The sequence below is a fragment of the Tripterygium wilfordii genome, chromosome 23 (assembly GCF_013401445.1).
Source record: "Tripterygium wilfordii isolate XIE 37 chromosome 23, ASM1340144v1, whole genome shotgun sequence".
In the NCBI taxonomy this organism is placed as follows: Eukaryota; Viridiplantae; Streptophyta; class Magnoliopsida; order Celastrales; family Celastraceae; genus Tripterygium; species Tripterygium wilfordii.
Window position 1 is genome coordinate 9,435,400 of NC_052254.1, and position 18,228 is coordinate 9,453,627.

At 38.3% G+C, this 18,228-nt stretch overlaps 1 protein-coding gene across 1 annotated transcript; it reads right to left on the reverse strand.

The window, feature by feature from the left end:
* Positions 1–14,878: 14,878 nt before the first annotated feature.
* On the reverse strand, positions 14,879–17,959 carry LOC119993252 (leucine-rich repeat extensin-like protein 4). Its single transcript, XM_038840292.1, has one exon. It carries the CDS (start codon positions 17,718–17,720, stop codon positions 15,372–15,374), a length of 2,349 nt encoding a protein of 782 aa, XP_038696220.1. The 5' UTR covers positions 17,721–17,959; the 3' UTR covers positions 14,879–15,371.
* Between the last annotated feature and the right edge of the window lie 269 nt (positions 17,960–18,228).

The window sequence follows — 18,228 nt, forward strand, 5'->3', positions numbered from 1 at the left end:
TACTGTCACGATCCGCTGTTCATTTCCACGCTCGATGAGGACCAATGTACTTTTGTTTTTCAAATAGATAATAATAATATTAACTAAAAAAATGGGAAAGAAATATGTGTTGCCTCCCATAAGCGCTGTATTTATCGTCTGGGCAAGACAGAGTGTTCTCAACACTCAATTACCTGGGTCATGGAGAGTAATGTTGGACACTGTTGTGTTATGATTAGCTTCCAAATAAGGTTTGAGGCGGTGCCCGTTAACCGTGAACTCATTTCCTGTCTCCAAATTTTTAATGTCAACAGCTCCATGGGGATATACTCGAACAACTTGAAATGGGCCATACCATCTTGAATGTAACTTCCCTGGAAAAAGTTTGAGATGAGAGTTAAACAAAAATACCTTTTGACCAATGAAGCAACCGGCATAAAAACAATGAAGTCGCCACCAATTGATTTTTAGGATGCAATTGGACATCCATTTTGGTCTACGAGAAAAGTGGGTAAGGAGGTCTATTGAGCATGGGGAAAGTGTTAGGCACCCCACAACTCCCGAAAACGGTTACCTTCAAAAATGTTTTCCTATTTGGCTCTACTTTGTTTTGAGGAATGATTGTGTGTCCCAAATGTTTTAATGAGTTTTCCATATGCCCAGAAAATCATGTATTATCAAATGGGTGGAAATGTTCCATTAATGTTAGACCAAGATTTGACTTTAAAAATCTTATTTTTATGGGTTTTGATAAAAAAGAAGGAAAAAGGGTGCACGGGATCACTATGGCCATTCCCGGCTTGGCCAAAAATATTTTAAAAAACTCCACTTGAAGTGGTCTTTGATAAAAAAAAAGGGTGCACGGGATCACTATGGCCATTCCCGGCTTGGCCAAAAATGTTTGATAAAAACTCCACTTGAAGTGGTTTTTGAAATAAAAAGGTGCACGGGATCACTATGGCCATTCCCGGCTTGGCCAAAAATGTTTAATAAAAGACTCCACTTGAAGTGGTTTTTTAATAAAAAAGAGGGTGCACGGGATCACTATGGCCATTCCCGGCTTGGCCAAAAATGTTAAATAAAAGACTCCACTTGAAGTGGTTGTTGACAAAAAAAGGTGCTCGGGATCACTACGGTCATTCCCGGCTTGGCCAAAAATGCTTAATAAAAGACTCCACTTGAAGTGGCTTTAAAAAAAGAAGGTGCACGGGATCACTATGGTCATTCCCGGCTTGGCCAAAAATGCTTAATAAAAGACTCCACTTGAAGTGGCTTTAAAAAAAGAAGGTGCACGGGATCACTATGGCCATTCCCGGCTTGGCCAAAAATGTTTAACTTGGTCTTGGATGAAAAAATCCATATCGGAGTGGGTTTTTGATGATTTGAAAAAGAGGTTATTTGGATAGGAACATTGGAATGGGTTTTGATGGTCTTGGTGAAGAGATTTTTGGAAACTTGGTTGATGCACCAAAAAGGCCCACAATCAATGAAAAAGATTCAATTCAAGCCTTACTCACAATTATGCTCTTCATGAGAAAAGAAAGAATCCATTTAAGGCCCATCAGACGGGCCAAATATCTTTAAACCCCCCTTTGGGTCCTTAAATAAATTCTCCTAATCCCTAAAAACATATTTGCTTTCCGGGTCCATGAAATCCAAATGTTTTGGATGAATGTCAATGGAACCCCAATATCTTGAAGGCTCCTTGGTATTTAAACAAAACATAAGTGTTCCATAAATTAATCTTGGTGTGTTTATTAAGGTGAGACGGCTTTGATTAATTCTAATGACTAACGCTTTGCATTCATTTTCATTGCATTCAAACAATCCTAGCATACATCTAAGCATCATGGCATAGCGTGAGAAATTAAAGTCCTAAACATGCATTCTAATGCAATCATTATTCACAAAAATCATTTCCTAATGTCTATATGCTTCTAGCACCCTAAAATATCATGTATGCACTTTTCACTATTTTTACTACACTATTACAAAGCTTACACTTTACAATTATGTACAAAACTAAAAAATAATAAAAAATAAATGCAAATATAACCCATGAAGACCAATGCTCAAATCCAACCCAATTCCTCCATGTATGTCTTTTAGCCCAAGTCCTCTAAGTTGCCCTTCGGCCCAAGTGGGATCAAGCCCGTTCAAGCCCAACATCAAACACAAAAACAATGGGGTCAAATGGATACTCAAATACCATAGAAATTCAAATTAAATTAAGCATACATACCCATATACATTATAAACATATAGACACACATATACAAACATACAAACGAGTATATATACAAACACATATACCATATATATATATATATATACACACACACACACATACACACACTGTATATATATATATACGCACACACACACCGTATATACATATACAAACACACCATATATATATACATACTGTACGCATATATATACATACTATATATATATATATATATACACACGCACACTCATACACGTGCCATATATATACTATACACACTGCACACATATATTTGAATCAAACGTGTAACTACCAGCAAAACGGATATATTCCAATCAAAATCAAACCAACTAGACACGTACAGCAAGCTTTGGGGATTAAAACCAAGACAGAATAGGCAAAATCTTAAGTCGTTTCTCATCAAATAAAATCAAAGAAATGGAAACAGAAGATATGAACAGCACATAACATGAACAAATCCAAAAAGAAAATCAATATAATCATACAAATACACAAGCAAAAACACATAGATACTATAAACAGAGGCAATAACTGAACCAACAGTGTGGACATGTAGAACAAGAGGCATATGACCCCGAAAGATCAAGAAACCAGGAAAAACAAAGGAAATCAAAGGAACCAAAGAAAACAAATCAGAGAAAGGCAGATTATGAATCAGAGAAAACATAGATACAGAAATGCGTATAGAGTATTACCCTTGCTGAGAAATAGCACTCAAAAGAATTAAATCCTCTTATGGCTCTTCTCTTGTTTTCCTTCTTCACTACCTCAGCGATCTCCCTCTGTTTATTTCTCTCTTGCCTTTTTCTTTCCCACTTGTGCGACTACTCTCTTTCTCCTTTCTCTCTTTTTGTTTCTTTTCTCCCTTTCCTTGTGCGGCTGCTTCCTTTTTCTCTCTCAAAGATTGTTGCCTTTCTTTTATACTAAGAGAGAATGAGACCCCCTCTCTCATAAAACCCTAGTTCTTTTAATTTGTCCCTTTTGCCCTTACTTTTTCTTTCCTTTTAACCAAGGTGACTATTCTTTTTGGCCTTTTCCACTTTTAATTTTTTCATTTAATTTATTTTTATTCTCTAGATATTTTCTAGGGTTTTGTTTTTGATAATTGGGCCAAAACTTAGGAATTGAGCCTTAAATTTTGAATTTATGAATCTACGGGCTTTTAAGCAAAGACACAAGTTTGAACTTCATTTTCCTTCCTTTAATTTTTATTTTGGATTTCATATTTTTAATTTTTCTATTTTTCTATTTTTTTGGGCCGGACGAAAACCGGGTACTACAACCAGGAGAAAATTCTTTCATTGCGATGTGCTGATCATGGTATCTCTTTGTCTTTTCCTTGTAAATCCTCGCATTTTCGTATGCCTCGTCATGTAGCTCGTCAAGTTCATTGAGTTGCAATTTCCTCTTCTCACCAGCTGCATCATAATCAAAATTCAATATTTTTATTGCCCAGAATGCCTTATGCTCGAGCTACACATGAAGATGGCAAGCCTTGCCAAAAATCAAACGATATGGAGACATTCCAATTGGAGTTTTATATGCAGTGCGATATGCCCAAAGAGCATCATTTAATTTTATACTCCAGTCAGTTCTTTTGATATTCACTGTCTTCTCCAAAATTCGTTTAATATCTCAATTAGAAATCTCAGCTTGTCCACTGGTTTGAGCATGATAAGCAGTGGCAATCTTATGCATCATATTGTACTTGGCAAGAAGTGTAGACACACTCCTGTTTAGCAAATGCGTCCCTTCATCACTGATTATTGCACGTGGAGTGCCATATCTGGGAAATATTACACCCTGAAGTAACCAGATTACCACCTCACTTTTGTTCGTTGGACTTGCAATAGCTTCAACCCATTTGGACACGTAGTCCACTGCCACTAGCATATATTCATTTCCATGAGACTTGAGAAATGGCCCATGAAATCTATTCCCCAAACATCAAAGATTTCAACCACCAGAATATTGTTGAGTGGCATTTCATTCCTACGAGAAATGTTGCCAAGTTTCTGACAATTTTCACCGGTGGAGCAAAAAATGTGGGCATCCTTGTGAAGAGTTGGCCAATAGAACCCTGATTGTAAAATCTTTGCAGAAGTTCTCTGGGTACCAAAGTGACCACCACAAGCGAAGGTATGGTAGAATTGTAAAATACTCCGTTGTTCGTCCTGTGGCACACATCTCCACCTGATTTGATCAGCACAATGCTTGTATAAGTAAGGCTCATCCTAGAAATAATGCTTGGCTGTGGAGAAAAATTTCTTCCGTTGTTGGTGAGTTCAGTTTTTGAGAATAACACCTTTTGCAAGGTAATTGGCAATATCAGCATACCAAGGTATCTCAATTTGTACGGAGAAAAGCTGTTCATCCAGAAAAGTTTCATTCAATGGAAGCTCTGTCTTCTCACCATCATTTGTTTGAACAATACGAGAAAGATGATCTGCTACAACATTTTCTGCTCCTTTTTTTTTATCTCTTATCTCCAAATCAAATTCTTGGAGTAATAACACCCAGCAAATCAATCTCGGCTTTGAATCTTTCGTAGACAGTAAATATTTGAGAACCGCATGATCGCTATAGACAATCACCTTATATCCAATCAGGTATTGCCAATTACTAACGCCAGCAGTTCTTTTTCTGTTGTTGAGTAATTAAGTTGGGCATCATTGAGAGTACGACTTGCATAATAAATGACATATGGTAGCTTGTCGACTCTTTGCCCCAACACTGCTCCAATTGCATAGTCACTGGATCACACATGAGCTTGAATGGTAAACTCCAATCTGGTGCCATCATAATAGGTGCAGATGTAAGTAATTGCTTCAATTTGTTGAATGCTTGCAAACACTCATCATTAAAGGGGAAAGTGCCAACCTTGGAGAGCAAATTGCACAATGGCCTGGAAATCTTCGAGAAGTCTTTGATGAAACGACGATAGAACCCCGCATGTCCGAGAAAAGATCACGCACCTCTTACAGAAGTGGGAGGTGGCAATCTAGAAATAACTTTAATTTTTGCCTTGTCAACGGCAATCCCCTTCTCGGAAATACGATGACCAAGAACAATACCTTAGCGAACCATAAAATGGTATTTCTCCCAATTAAGCACCAAATTAGTCTTTTGGCATCTCTCTAGAACCAAGGCAAGATTGCACAGGCAAGTATCAAAAGATGATCCGAACACTAAGAAATCATCCACAAATACTTCAATGATGTGGCCCACCATGTTAGAGAATATACTTGTCATGCACCGTTGAAACGTAGCTGGTGCATTGAAAAGCCCAAATGGCATTCTTCTATATGCAAATATCCCAAAAGGACATGTGAAAGTTGTTTTCTCTTGATCCTTCGATGCAATAAAAATTTGATTATAGCCAAAGTAGCCATCAAGAAAGCAATAATGGGAATGGCCTGCCAGTCTTTCCAGCACCTGATCAAGAAATGGTAAAGGAAAGTGATCATTTCTTGTGGCAGAATTCAGCTTTCAATAATCAATACAAATACGCCACCCTGTCTGCTTCCATATTGGAATGAGCTCATTGTTCTCATTAGTCATCACCGTGATTCCCGATTTCTTGGGAACCACTTGAACATGACTGACCCATTGGCTGTCGAAAATAGGATAGATGACTCCTACATCCAACAACTTCAATATTTCAGATCGAACTACCTCCTTCATCGATGGATTGAGGCGTCTTTGTGCTTCATGTGAGGATTTTGAATCATCTTCTAGTAAAATTTTGTGCATGCATATAGTAGGACTTATGCGTTTGATGTCAGCAATGGACCACCCAATAACACTTTTGTATTGTCGTAGCACCACAAGAGACTTTCTTCCTCTGAATCAGTGAGATTAGCAGCTACAATGACAGGTAACGCTTCTTCAGCACCAAGATAAACATACTTCAAATGCTCCGAAAGTTGCTTCAAATCTAACTTTGGTGGAGATTCAATAGAAGGAACCACTTTCGAAAGTGGAGGACTAAGAGCTTCAAATGTACGGATCCACCTATGATTCACTGGTTGTTGTGCTTGCAAGTATACACAAAATTCTACAACTTAACCATCTTCTTCAACTTGCAATTCAGGAAATGCAAGGCAAGTTGCCAAATGGTCAGTAGATTGATGCTCCAAAAATGAATCATAAATTGAGCCATCAAAAGCTTCAATGCTGAAACACTCTCCCATATCTGAAGGATGTTGAGTAGCTTCAAGCAGATTAAATTCCACCATTTGTCCTTGTACAGTCATGGACAAATAACCCTTTTGTACATCCACAATAGTTCCTGCAGTGGCTAAGAAAGGCCTCCCCAAAATAATTGGTATGTTTCTGTCTTCCTCCATATCAAGGATAATAAAATCTGTTGGAAGGAGAAATTTATTGACTTTAATAAGAACATCTTCTATGATACCTCGTGGAAATTTTACTGACCGATCCGCCAATGGCAAAGTGATCGAAGTTGGTTGCAATTCCTTTTCGAGACCAAGTTGCACAAAAACTGAATATGGCATCAGATTGATGCTAACACCTAGGTCTAGAAAAGCTTTCTCGAAAGAAACTTGCCCAACAACACAAGGGATAGTGAAACTCCCTGGATCCTTTAGCTTTGGTGGTAGCTTCTTGTTTAGAACGGCACTGCATTGTTCAGACAGCATAACATTCTCGTATGGTGCCAGTTTCTTCTTTCTGGTGCAGACATCTTTAAGAAATTTTGCATAGGAAGGAATTTGTTGAATCGCGTCAAGGAGAGGAATGTTGATCTCGACTTTTCTGAATATATCCCTTATTCGTCGCATCTGGTCAGTCTTCTTCTCATTCACCAACTGGCTAGGGAAAGGCACATGAGATTCATTCATTTTATGCTTTGATAAGTCGATCGGTTTGAGCTAAATTTCATCATCAGGCTTTTGTTCACCAGTTTTTATTTTCTTTTTGGCCTTTTCATCATCATTCTCTAAAAATCCCACAGTTGTTCCGCGTCTGGTGGTAATAGCGTTGATTTGTTCCTTGCCTTTTGGATTGACTTCTAGTTGACTCGGCAATCTGCCCAGCTCCCTTTTCACTTAGTTGCTCACCAATTTGACCAACTTGAACTTCAAGTTTCTGAATAGATCCATGTATGTTGCTGAATTATTGGTCGTACCTGCTATTTTGCTTCGTCATTTTCTGAATAAAATTGTTGGTGTTGAGAGCTAGAAGAGCCATTTGCTCCTCCAAAGAAAGCTTCTTTGGTTCAGGGGGGACTTGTTGTGTCATCTTCTGATTATATTGCTTACTCTGGCCTTGTCCTCCCCAACTGAAATTTGGGTGATTTCTCCATCATGGATTGTATGTATTTGAAAATGGATTGTTGTTGGGATGGAAACCACCTTGCCCCACATAATTGGTATGTTCTTGTTCAGAGTTTGAAGACATAGAACATGTTTCTGTGGTGTGGTTAGATTAAGAACAAATGGCACACATCTCAACTTGGGCTGCTTGTTGGAAAGATGAAATTGCTTTCATTAACATGTCAATCTTCTTCTCCATGGCTTGCAACTGAGGTTGGTTTTCTGCTCTAGTGTGGACTTCATACACACCTTCTGGAAGCTTTACCCCTTGCTTTACTCTAGATGAAAATTGTTGACAATTTTCATTTAAAGTTTCAAATAGTTCAAAAACTTCTTCACTGCTTTTCTCCATTAATATGCCTCCACAAGCTGAGTCTACAATGCTTGTGTTTGTTGCGTCGAGTCCTTCATAAAAAGCTTGAACTTGATCATCTTGTGACAAGTTGTGGTGTGGGAACTTGAGCAGTAGCTGTTTAAAGTTATCCCAAGCTTCATAAAATAAGTCCCCATCTTTTTGCTGCCATGTTTGAATTTCCCTTCTTAATTGCTTCGTCTTTTGGGTTGGGAAAATTTTTTTCAAGAATTTCGTTGCCATTTGCTCCCATGTAGTGATCGATCTTGGAGTCAAAGAGTTGAACCACAGTTTCACATTGTCTTTGAGAGAAAATGGAAACAACATGAGTCGTACTTCTTCCGACGTCAAACCCTGAACAGATTGTGTCTTATAGAGTTCAAAGAATTCTCTGATGTGTAGGAAAGGGTCATCAAATGTTGTGCCTCGGAAGTGTGGGACTGCATTGAGTAGAACTGGAGAGAATGTGACATTGCCTTGAACATTGGGTTGAAATGTTATGTTGGATGACTGCTCCATATTCTGAGGTACAAATGAATTCTTCATTGGCCTCTGAGCAGGTGCATTGACTGGTGGATTTGCAATTCTAGCAAGAGCATTCTCAGGATTCTCTTCCGCCATATTTCCTCTTGCTTCTCTTCTCAGTTGTGCAAGAGTTAGTTCAATCTCTGGATTGTAGTTAATAAGATTGAAACTTTGAGATCGACGTCCTTGCATAAAAGAAAATGTCTGCAATAATAATTTTTTTGTTTAACAAAATTATAAGAGTGAATATACACAAAATAAGAAATTAATATAAAACACAACAAAATGGGCCATAAAGGCCAACCATAAGTATTAACAGAAATAAAAAGTTATATTAGGCGGCACAGTCGACCACATAAGCATATATATATATATATATATATATAAAGGTGGGGCAGTGTAAAGCCAACCACAAATATAAATAATACTATAAAAAAAATATAAATAAATAATTGTTACTGTTAGTGACAGAAATTTAAATGTTAGAAAGTGTTAGTGACAGTTATTATAAACAGATATAGGCGGTAGCAGTAGAACCAGCCAATAATATATAGTTAGATGGGGCGGTTAAGCCATCCACAAAAAAAACTGAAAAACCTTCCACTAAGGAGGTATAGTATACTAATATTAATATATATATATACACACACAAGAGTTAGATAACAATATATTAAATCAGTCCCTGACAACGACGCCAAAAACTTGATGTGATATTTAAGACCCGCTAAAAATATAGCGATTCCAAACCCAAATTATACTCGCAAGTGCACGAATCAATTGTAGTATAGAAGTGGCTAATACGAGTGTCGTATCCACAAGGACTGAATATTAAATATCAGCAATTCCAACTCTTCGTAATTATCAGTGGAAACAAAATGAATAAGAATTAACACAAGTAGACAAGCACTAGGGATCCGATGTCATCAACTCTATTGTATTTAAATTATTTAGCCAACAATTATCATTTCATTCATGCATATCAAAGATCAAATCCCCTAATTTATGTAATAGTCATGGGCATCTGACTTATCACGTCTATTCTCAATTGCAACCATCCATGGGCATATGGATTGGCTAGGAAAATCAAGAACGCATTAGGACCTATGGTAACTTATGTAGCGATCACAAAGATCCTAGCATATGACATTTATGTCTAAGTAACTCTGGTGTTAACTGTAAGAAACTGGTCTCAAATTGGACATGGGCATATGCCTCAATTTGCATCATGGTAATCAACCCTAAATGGTAGCTAGACATCAGGATTTAATTATTAATAAAGAATAGCTAATTAACACTTGACATAGCATAAATAAACTAATAATTAATCAAACCAAATTTATTTAGATACAATAGAGAGGATCCATCGTCACCCTAGTAAGAAGATTAGTTCCTCATACTAGGTTTACACAACCAGCAATTAATCTCACGAAATTCTAGAAAGAATGTGTGAGAGAATTGATGTAAAAGAAAAAATAAAACTCAAGAACTCACTCTCTGATTTTATCTCTCACTCCCTGATTTTTTTTCTCCAATTGCTCTTTGTTTCTCCAGAAAAATCTTCCTCCTCGAATTGTCTCGGTGTTTTAATTTATAGTAGTGAAAATCCACTGGTGAGATGGAGAATACTAATAATAGTCTTCACATGATTCCTTTCAATGCCATATTTTGAAGACTTTTGGACGAAAGTTAAGTTGCAATATTAATGCATACATGAAAACCAAATCAATAGATCATTTATTGATGTCAGACAATTACATACATATACATATATATATACATAAACATATATATATATATAACACTATTACGTGGACTTTTGGTACCCAAGGTATACATATACATATATATATATATACATATATATATATATGGACTTTCGGTACATATGCAAATGGTAATAAATGATGTGAGGTAAGCATATATACATGTGTATATATATTTATCTACATGATAGGATGATTAAATGGAATGGTGATATGTAAATATATAGATGATGCAAGTGGTTTATTTTACACTTAGTATGATGACACATGATTTAACAGAACTAGGCTTCATATGGTATGTTTATGGAATAAGACTTGAACTGAAAAATGGGTTATAAGTTTTTGGGCCTAAAAATATAGAAATAAATATAAAGTGATTAAAAACGATATTTGTACTTTAATTATGTAATAATCACTTCAAGACCACCTTCTGATGTTCCATAGTGCCATAAAATGAGAAATATTGTTATGCTTTATGTATCCAAGAAAGCAGGTCACCACCCTCAATGAATCATGGAAATTCAATCTTTTGCCATGGAAATCGCTAAGATGAACCACGGCCATCATTTCCATCAGTTCGACGTTGAACACGACCTAGACCTAACTCAGATCTATCATCATCCTCAACAAATCCTGGTTCAATTTCCTTTTGCTTCATGATTTCATGGCGAAGCTTCTCGAATCCAGCTGCCAATTTGGAATCAAGATTATCGCTTTATATCATGGAATGCAATTTCTAGAAGGCCATTGACAACTGCTCCAAATTCACCTCAATTGTTGTCATGCGAGAATCCATGGTAGAATGAGTATGTCGTCGAGTCATGCAATAGGAAGGGAATAGAAGGCTATGGCAGAGCTAGCTCCGATACCAATGTTATGCCTCTGGCATCCTTGACCTAATTACACAATACAGAGATGGAAAGTGCAAGAAGGAATGAAGAAGAAAGATTGGTTTTCATTCAATATCGTACCCATACAACTGTAACTAATCAGTTTATATAGTAACTGATCAACCGACTTAACAATCAAAACCAATGAAACCATTACATGTGAGCAATCACTCTTGCTAACAAACATAATGACAAGCCTAAAACGCACCGTGTTTAGTAATATGAAATAGGTTTATAACATTGTTGGATTGTCTACCTTTGTCCCAGTTGTATGTGCCGATATTATTCATTGATATGGGATATCTTGGTGTTGTTTCGCTATAATTTACCTCATTAACAACAATATAAGTGAGATTTGTTTTGACGTGGGAATTCAATGTCATTATTCTTCGAGTATGTACTAAGTAAACCGGATGCTGACACAATAGTAAGCAAGTTATTCGTACCAAACAAACAGATGGTAAGTAGTAATTACATAACAGATTTAGTGATATTTCAATCCAAATAAGAGTCATATAGAATGGTTGATTTCCCAAAAATTTGGTCAGCCAATAAGAATAATAAAGACCAAAATACTTGCATAATATGTCAATTAGTTTAGGCCAGCACTTTAGGACCAGTGTTTCAGAATAGAAAAGAAGATTCCCATTGAATAAGTAAGCTTATCCTTAAATAATAATAATCGATTCCAAATAAACTTCATCAAATTTCCACGTGGCGTGCTATTGTGAGTTTGTATGCATGTGTGGCTTGGCTTGGCTTGGGTGTATATAATAGAATTGGTGAGAGGATGGTTGAAGATGATAAGGTCGCTCATTAATATATTTGACCTAATCACAGCCTGTGCACGGACCTCCTAATTAAATGGTAGTTATGTCCAATTTTATGGTTATGAAAAAATGAAAAATTTTAAAAAAGTCTACCAACTTTAATAAATAAAAAAAACAGAGATTGTATTAGATGACGTGGAAAACGTCCTAAACTAAAAGCCGCATCTGAGCTATCATTTACACCAACCACATCAAATTACTTAATCATGATTGTTTCTCTATTTTAAAGAACAAATATAGAGAAAGAAGCACATCTCATTATATTACCTAAAAATTACATATTTTAAGTAACTATTATAGTGATGTCGATGCAATTTTTACACCGAATGTAAAATCAATATAGAAAGAAGGAAATAATAAAATGCTAACAAAGACACAAGAATGTATGGTTCGATAACTTGCCTAGTCCATGGAATGTCTGATCTTTTATTCAAGAAGTGAGTGAGTCTCTACCAAATGTCTGAATGATACGTGCATTTATAGTGTGTCAGAGGCTAGGTGAGGTTGCACCGGTTAATTTGCCTCTCTTGATAACTATTGTCCGAACTGCTATCTCCTTCGACATTTGAGTAGTTGGAACTGTACAGAACATCGGTTGGAACTGTCTTGTCCCCATCATCTCATACGAATGAATAACCTCCTCAGCTCAGCGTATGCGTACCTTCAATATTTTCCTCCACACTCTTATCCTTTCTCATAATAAAATAAAAAGATGGAGAAATAATCATTATCTTAATGAAATAGAGAATATGATAGATAATCCGATTTAGTGTTGGTAGAATATATAATCTATAAAATAGAGAATAATGACATTTTAACTGTATTTTATGAAATCTACTAAGAGCATCTCCAACAATGATATGTAAAATGAGTTTTCAAATGTGTACTATGCATACTTCAAAATGGTTTACATATTCATTTACAAACTCTGAAAAACTCTTCAATCCAACAATGGTTCCTAAATTAACTAACTCACTTTTACTCTCTAAAAAATATGCATACTCACTCTCTCTCCTCTTTGGGTTTGTATATTTGGGAACTCATTTGAGAAAATGCAAATTTACATACTGTGATGAGAACACTGTTGGAATGATAAAAACTAAAAAATGAGAATGCATATTGGCGGTTAGGATTTTACATACTCACATGCATCCTTTGTTGGAGTTGCCCTAAGAGAATTGGATGCATGCTCGTAAGTTTGCATTAATATCTTTTGTGGGATTTGTCATTTGTTTTGCAACAAGTGGAAGCTCTCTTGATTTTTTAAGGAATAATGCTTGAGACCCCAAAAGACCCCCATTTAATGTGGAGTGTTGGATGTGAAATGGTTTTGAGAGTCTCTAGCATTGTCCTTAAGTTAGTGGGTTGTGCATATTTTAAATGCAAACACATACCATGCACGTTTTGTGTATAAATGTAAATCATACAGTTATCCAACGGGGTTTAATTTGGACAAATACAAGATGTTTGTTTTTTTGGTAAAGGATGAGCATGAGCGACTATGAAAGTATCTATCCGTTGCGGAATGTCTTGTTGGAATCATAGTTATTGTTTTTAGGGCAAAACCATCACCAGTCATAACAAAGCGCACAATGACAAATGGTTCGTTCATAAAGTTCAACATGCTCTGCGACTTGTTAGAAATTATGTAGAGGTGAAAGTACGTGAGATTTAAACTTGTGACCACAATTAAGAAGAGTCTTAACCCACTGAGCTATCCTCTTGGTAGATGTTTGGTTGCTAACTAGAATCAGGAGCCCCAAAAGAGATTGTTATGAATGGAAAACTAACCATGGTTTTCGGGAAAAAATAAAAAAAAAATAACTGACTCCAAGTATGCTATGTTTCTTGCCTTTTCATTGCCAACAAGCCAACTGAATCTGATCCGAGAAAGGGACTTGTCAATTTCAGAGGCAAAATAATTGTAGGACCATTTGCAAGGGTTATCCCTTGCTCTGCAAATAGAAAATGTTCAGTAGGACAGGCCAAATTGTAAATTGAAAGAGAATTAAATACCAGTGCTGGTGGGACCCTTTCTTCTAATGTTTGGAGGGTTTTTTTTTTTTAATTTTTAATGAGCAACCATGGGCATTTTGATCTATGTAAATCCGAATATTTTGATTGTCCAATTAGTAGGATATTAATGAAGAGTTAAAACTTGTATTCTCCATCTGGAAGTATTCATCTCGGCGATCCATTTTTTCAAATTTTCGAGCTTTTAATGAAAAAATGTAACACAACCCAGAAACAATAATAGTAGTGAAAAGTCAATGGAAATTTGGTGTTGGCATGGGTAGCTTGGCACTAGCCATGGTGCACTTGGAGTGAGCACCCAAGATGGGGTCAACCCACTCCAAGGAGGGGTTTCAAAGGGAAGTTGTAATCCCCTAAAAGATCAGTTGTTGTCTCACACTCTCAATTTTTCTTGGAACAAAAATACCGAAGGCTCTCTCTGAATTTTGGTCTCACTCTCAAGAATTGCATCCAACTCAGTGAAAATCAGGTATGCTTTAATAATATGTCTTTAGATCATAATGTGTTGCCATCCTTCATTTGGAGACTATAATATTCAAGAACAGTATTTCATAGTTAAATAGACTGAACCTTTTTAAAGCTTTTGATGAGCATTTGCGCGTGAAGGGGACTTCAAATTCAAAGCTTCTAACTTGTAATATGCTGTTGCACATGTTGATAATCCCCACAATTATTAAACAAATCATAAAATCATTGAATCTGACTCATACCAAGAATCAAGGAGGACTTGAGAAGTTAAAATGGCCAATTGGGGTCCTACCAAGATCTCAATCAGACAGCAAATTAGGAAACAATGACTTTGAATAACATTGATAGTTCCATCTTCCCTGTTGAACATCCAAAACATCTTCTTGAATAATACATGCAAATGCACAAACCAAATGCAACTTGAAGAAAACACAACCCAACCTCATAACATTGCAAAGAAGAAGCAATCCATCCATGAATTAAGAAAATCAATACAAGTGAAATGTTGGTGATTATACTATAAAATTGGAAAGCAAAAAATGAACAAAAGTATGATATAAAAGAAGAGATAATAACAATGAAACCCCACGAAACCAGCAGCAACAGCAGAAGAAGCTGCTGTTACTGCATTTTGTAAGCCCTGAATTTATGGTCTCTATACATACACTTTCATTGTAACCTACAATTCATAACAATTCAAATAAATATGGAGAGAATCCCTTCTTCCACTTCTTCTTATTCAACTCTCATCGACAACAATCAAATTTCCAAGAGATTCCAATGAGAGAACAATGCCCGTAGTGAATTCTAAACACGCCGACCTTCTGTTCCAATTTTCCAACTCTCACTCCACGAGCGGCGAGAATTGCCCGAGGAGAAAGTAAGAGATACGAACACCGTGATTGCTGAGTAAAAATGTAAATTTTTTCTGTTCTCAAAAGAATCAATAGAAGGGTGGTGGCGGAGGTGAGGCATATGAAATCACAGGAATGGGTGGCAATGGCCCCTCGTACACTGGGGCTGGAGGCGGCGGACTACCATAAACAATTGGCGGTGAGAGAGCAGGTGGTGGATTTTCACATGGAATTGGGTGTGGTGGTGGAGATGGCAATGGAGAGGGTGGCGAATGGTAGTGAACAGGAGGTGGTGGCGAGTGATTATGAACTGGTGTTGGGGGTGATAGTGATGGTGGAGGAGGGGAATGGTACTGAACTGGTGGCGGTGGCGGTGGCGGGGCTGAGTAAGTTACTGGTGGTGGTGGAGGTGAGGGTGACGGTGGGGATTTATAAGGAGTTGGTGGAGGTGGTGATGACGATGGAGGAGGTGGAGAAGGGGGTTCTATACAAGGAGGCGGGGATGGTGGGGGTGGGGAATGGACTGGAGGAGGTGGAGAGTGGACGGGAGGAGGTGGTGGGGGCGATAAATAGGGATAAATGGGAGGCGGTGGAGAGTGTGGAGGAGGTGGGGGCGAATGTGGTGGTGGAGGCGGTGAACTATAATAATAAGGAATTGGAGGTGGTGGAGAGAAAACTTGAGTTGGAGACGGAGGTGGTGGTGAGTTGGGTGGAGGCGGTGGTGGGGAGTGTACGCAATATGGTATAGGTGGTGGGGATGATGGTGGTGGTGGTGATGATGGTGGGGGAGACACAACAGGCGGTGGTGGTGGCGGGGATGGAGGTGGGGGCGATGGAGGAGGTGGAGAGTAAACTGGTGGAGGTGGAGGTGGAGGAGGAGGTGGTGGTGGTGGTGGAGGTGGAGAGTAAACTGGTGGAGGCGGCGGTGGAGAGTAAACTGGTGGAGGCGGTGGTGGAGGAGAGTAAACAGGCGGCGGGGGTGAAGGAGGTGGTGGAGGCGGTGAATAAACAGGGTATGGTGGGGGTGGGGGTGAGAAAACTGGTGGTGGTGGTGGTGGTGGTGGTGGCGGCGAAAGTATTGGAGGAGGTGGAGGTGGTGATTGGGGATTGAATACAGGTGGGGGAGGCGATAATACTGGCGGGGGAGGAGAGGGCACCACAACAGGCGGTGAAGGCACCGGAATTGGCGGTGAGGGAGGGGGAGGTGGAGGTAAAGAAGGCACAAAAGGGGCACATCTAAACGAGCTGCAATCAACCTTCTTGGACAAAAACGCCCTGCATTGCCCAGTAGACCTCTGCTTCGGCCTCGCCGGCAGACAGTTTCTCCGATCATCAAAGTCCGGTAAGCTCAAGCATACCGGCGGCTCTCCGGTGAAGAAGTTATAACTATAAGTGAAGTTCTGCAGATTAGGCAACTGACAAATAATCGCCGGAATACTCCCGGAGAGCATATTATGAGCCACATTCAGCTGTTCAAGACTAACCATACCGCCAATAGTGTTCGGCAACGGACCCATTAACTCATTAAAGCTTACATCAAACACAGTCAAGTTCTTGAGCATACCTATTTCAGGAGGCAAACACGATCTGAACCCATTATTCATCATAATTATCTCATTCAAATTCGACATGTTCCCCAAACTTGAAGGTACACAGCCATGAAATTTGTTGTTCGCCAACACAATCACCGAAACAGGGGAGTTACCAAAATTGCTCGGCAGATCGAACACGAAACGGTTGTGGTTGATGAAGATTGCGTCCAAATCCTTATCAAAAAGCTCTGGCGGGACAGTGCCTTCAAATTCGTTGAATCTCAGATCTAAGAACTTCAGTGTTGGTAGTGAAAGAACCACTTTAGGGAACTTGCCAGCAAATCGATTGTTGCTAAGATCTAGCTCGAACAGTAGCTTTAACTTCTTGAACTTCTGCGGCACAGTACCACAGAACCTGTTTGAATTGATGTGAAACAATGCGAGATCCACGAGCATCCCAAGCTCCTCCGGCAAGTACCCTGCAATATCCCCATGGTTGAGATCAATGCCGGCGACGGTTCGGATCTTGGGGTTGTCAAGTGCAGGAGCACAAAACACGCCGGTGTAGTTGCAGACATTAGCCCCCACCCAATTCGCAGTGAGATTCAATGGATCGGAGAGAATGGCTTGCTTCCAAGCTTGTAAAGCATAGTAAGCACTCTTAATTCTATCATTTTCAAAGACCAGAGATGGGTCTACTGTGACCATCTCTCCTCGGTCACCAAACTCATCCCTGTGGTAAAGCAACTGGCGGTGCCTGATGTACTGGGCCTCAGCATCAGTGAGACCTCCATGGCTGGTAATGGAGATGCGTTGCTCAGCAGAGCATACACAAACTAACCCAACAAAGAAAAAGACAATGGGGACTACAAGAGTAGAGAGTGAGTGGAAGTGGGTCTTCTTCATCTCACATGAGACATCTGATTTACCAAATGCCACTTTTGTGTGTTCAATTTCTTTCTCTGTTCTCTTCCAGAGATCTGAGAAAGAGGGCCAATGTTAAGAGGAAGAAAAATATGATGAGAGAAGGAGAGAAGAAAAGCGGGTTTCTGGGTTTGAAGAAAGAGAAGGGGTTTTTGTTTCTTGTTATTTTGGAGATGTGTGAGAGAAATACTACATGAAAAGACAGCTAAATCACAGCTCAAAACCCACCAGATTCTCTCTCTTTCTTTCTTGCTTTTATTTTTTGAGAAATACTTTTTGAGTCTTTTTGTATCATTTATATACTTTTTGTGTGAATATCAATCAATTTCTTAAAGAAGATGACTTTATTGTTTGTTTATTAGAATTCCTTCCATTGACACATTCCAGTTCAACCCTGCATGCTTAAAGCTAAGAATTAGCGCCTCAAAAATAAAATGACAAAATCGGTTGATTAATTAAATCGATCATGATTAGAGGCTAATGATGATTG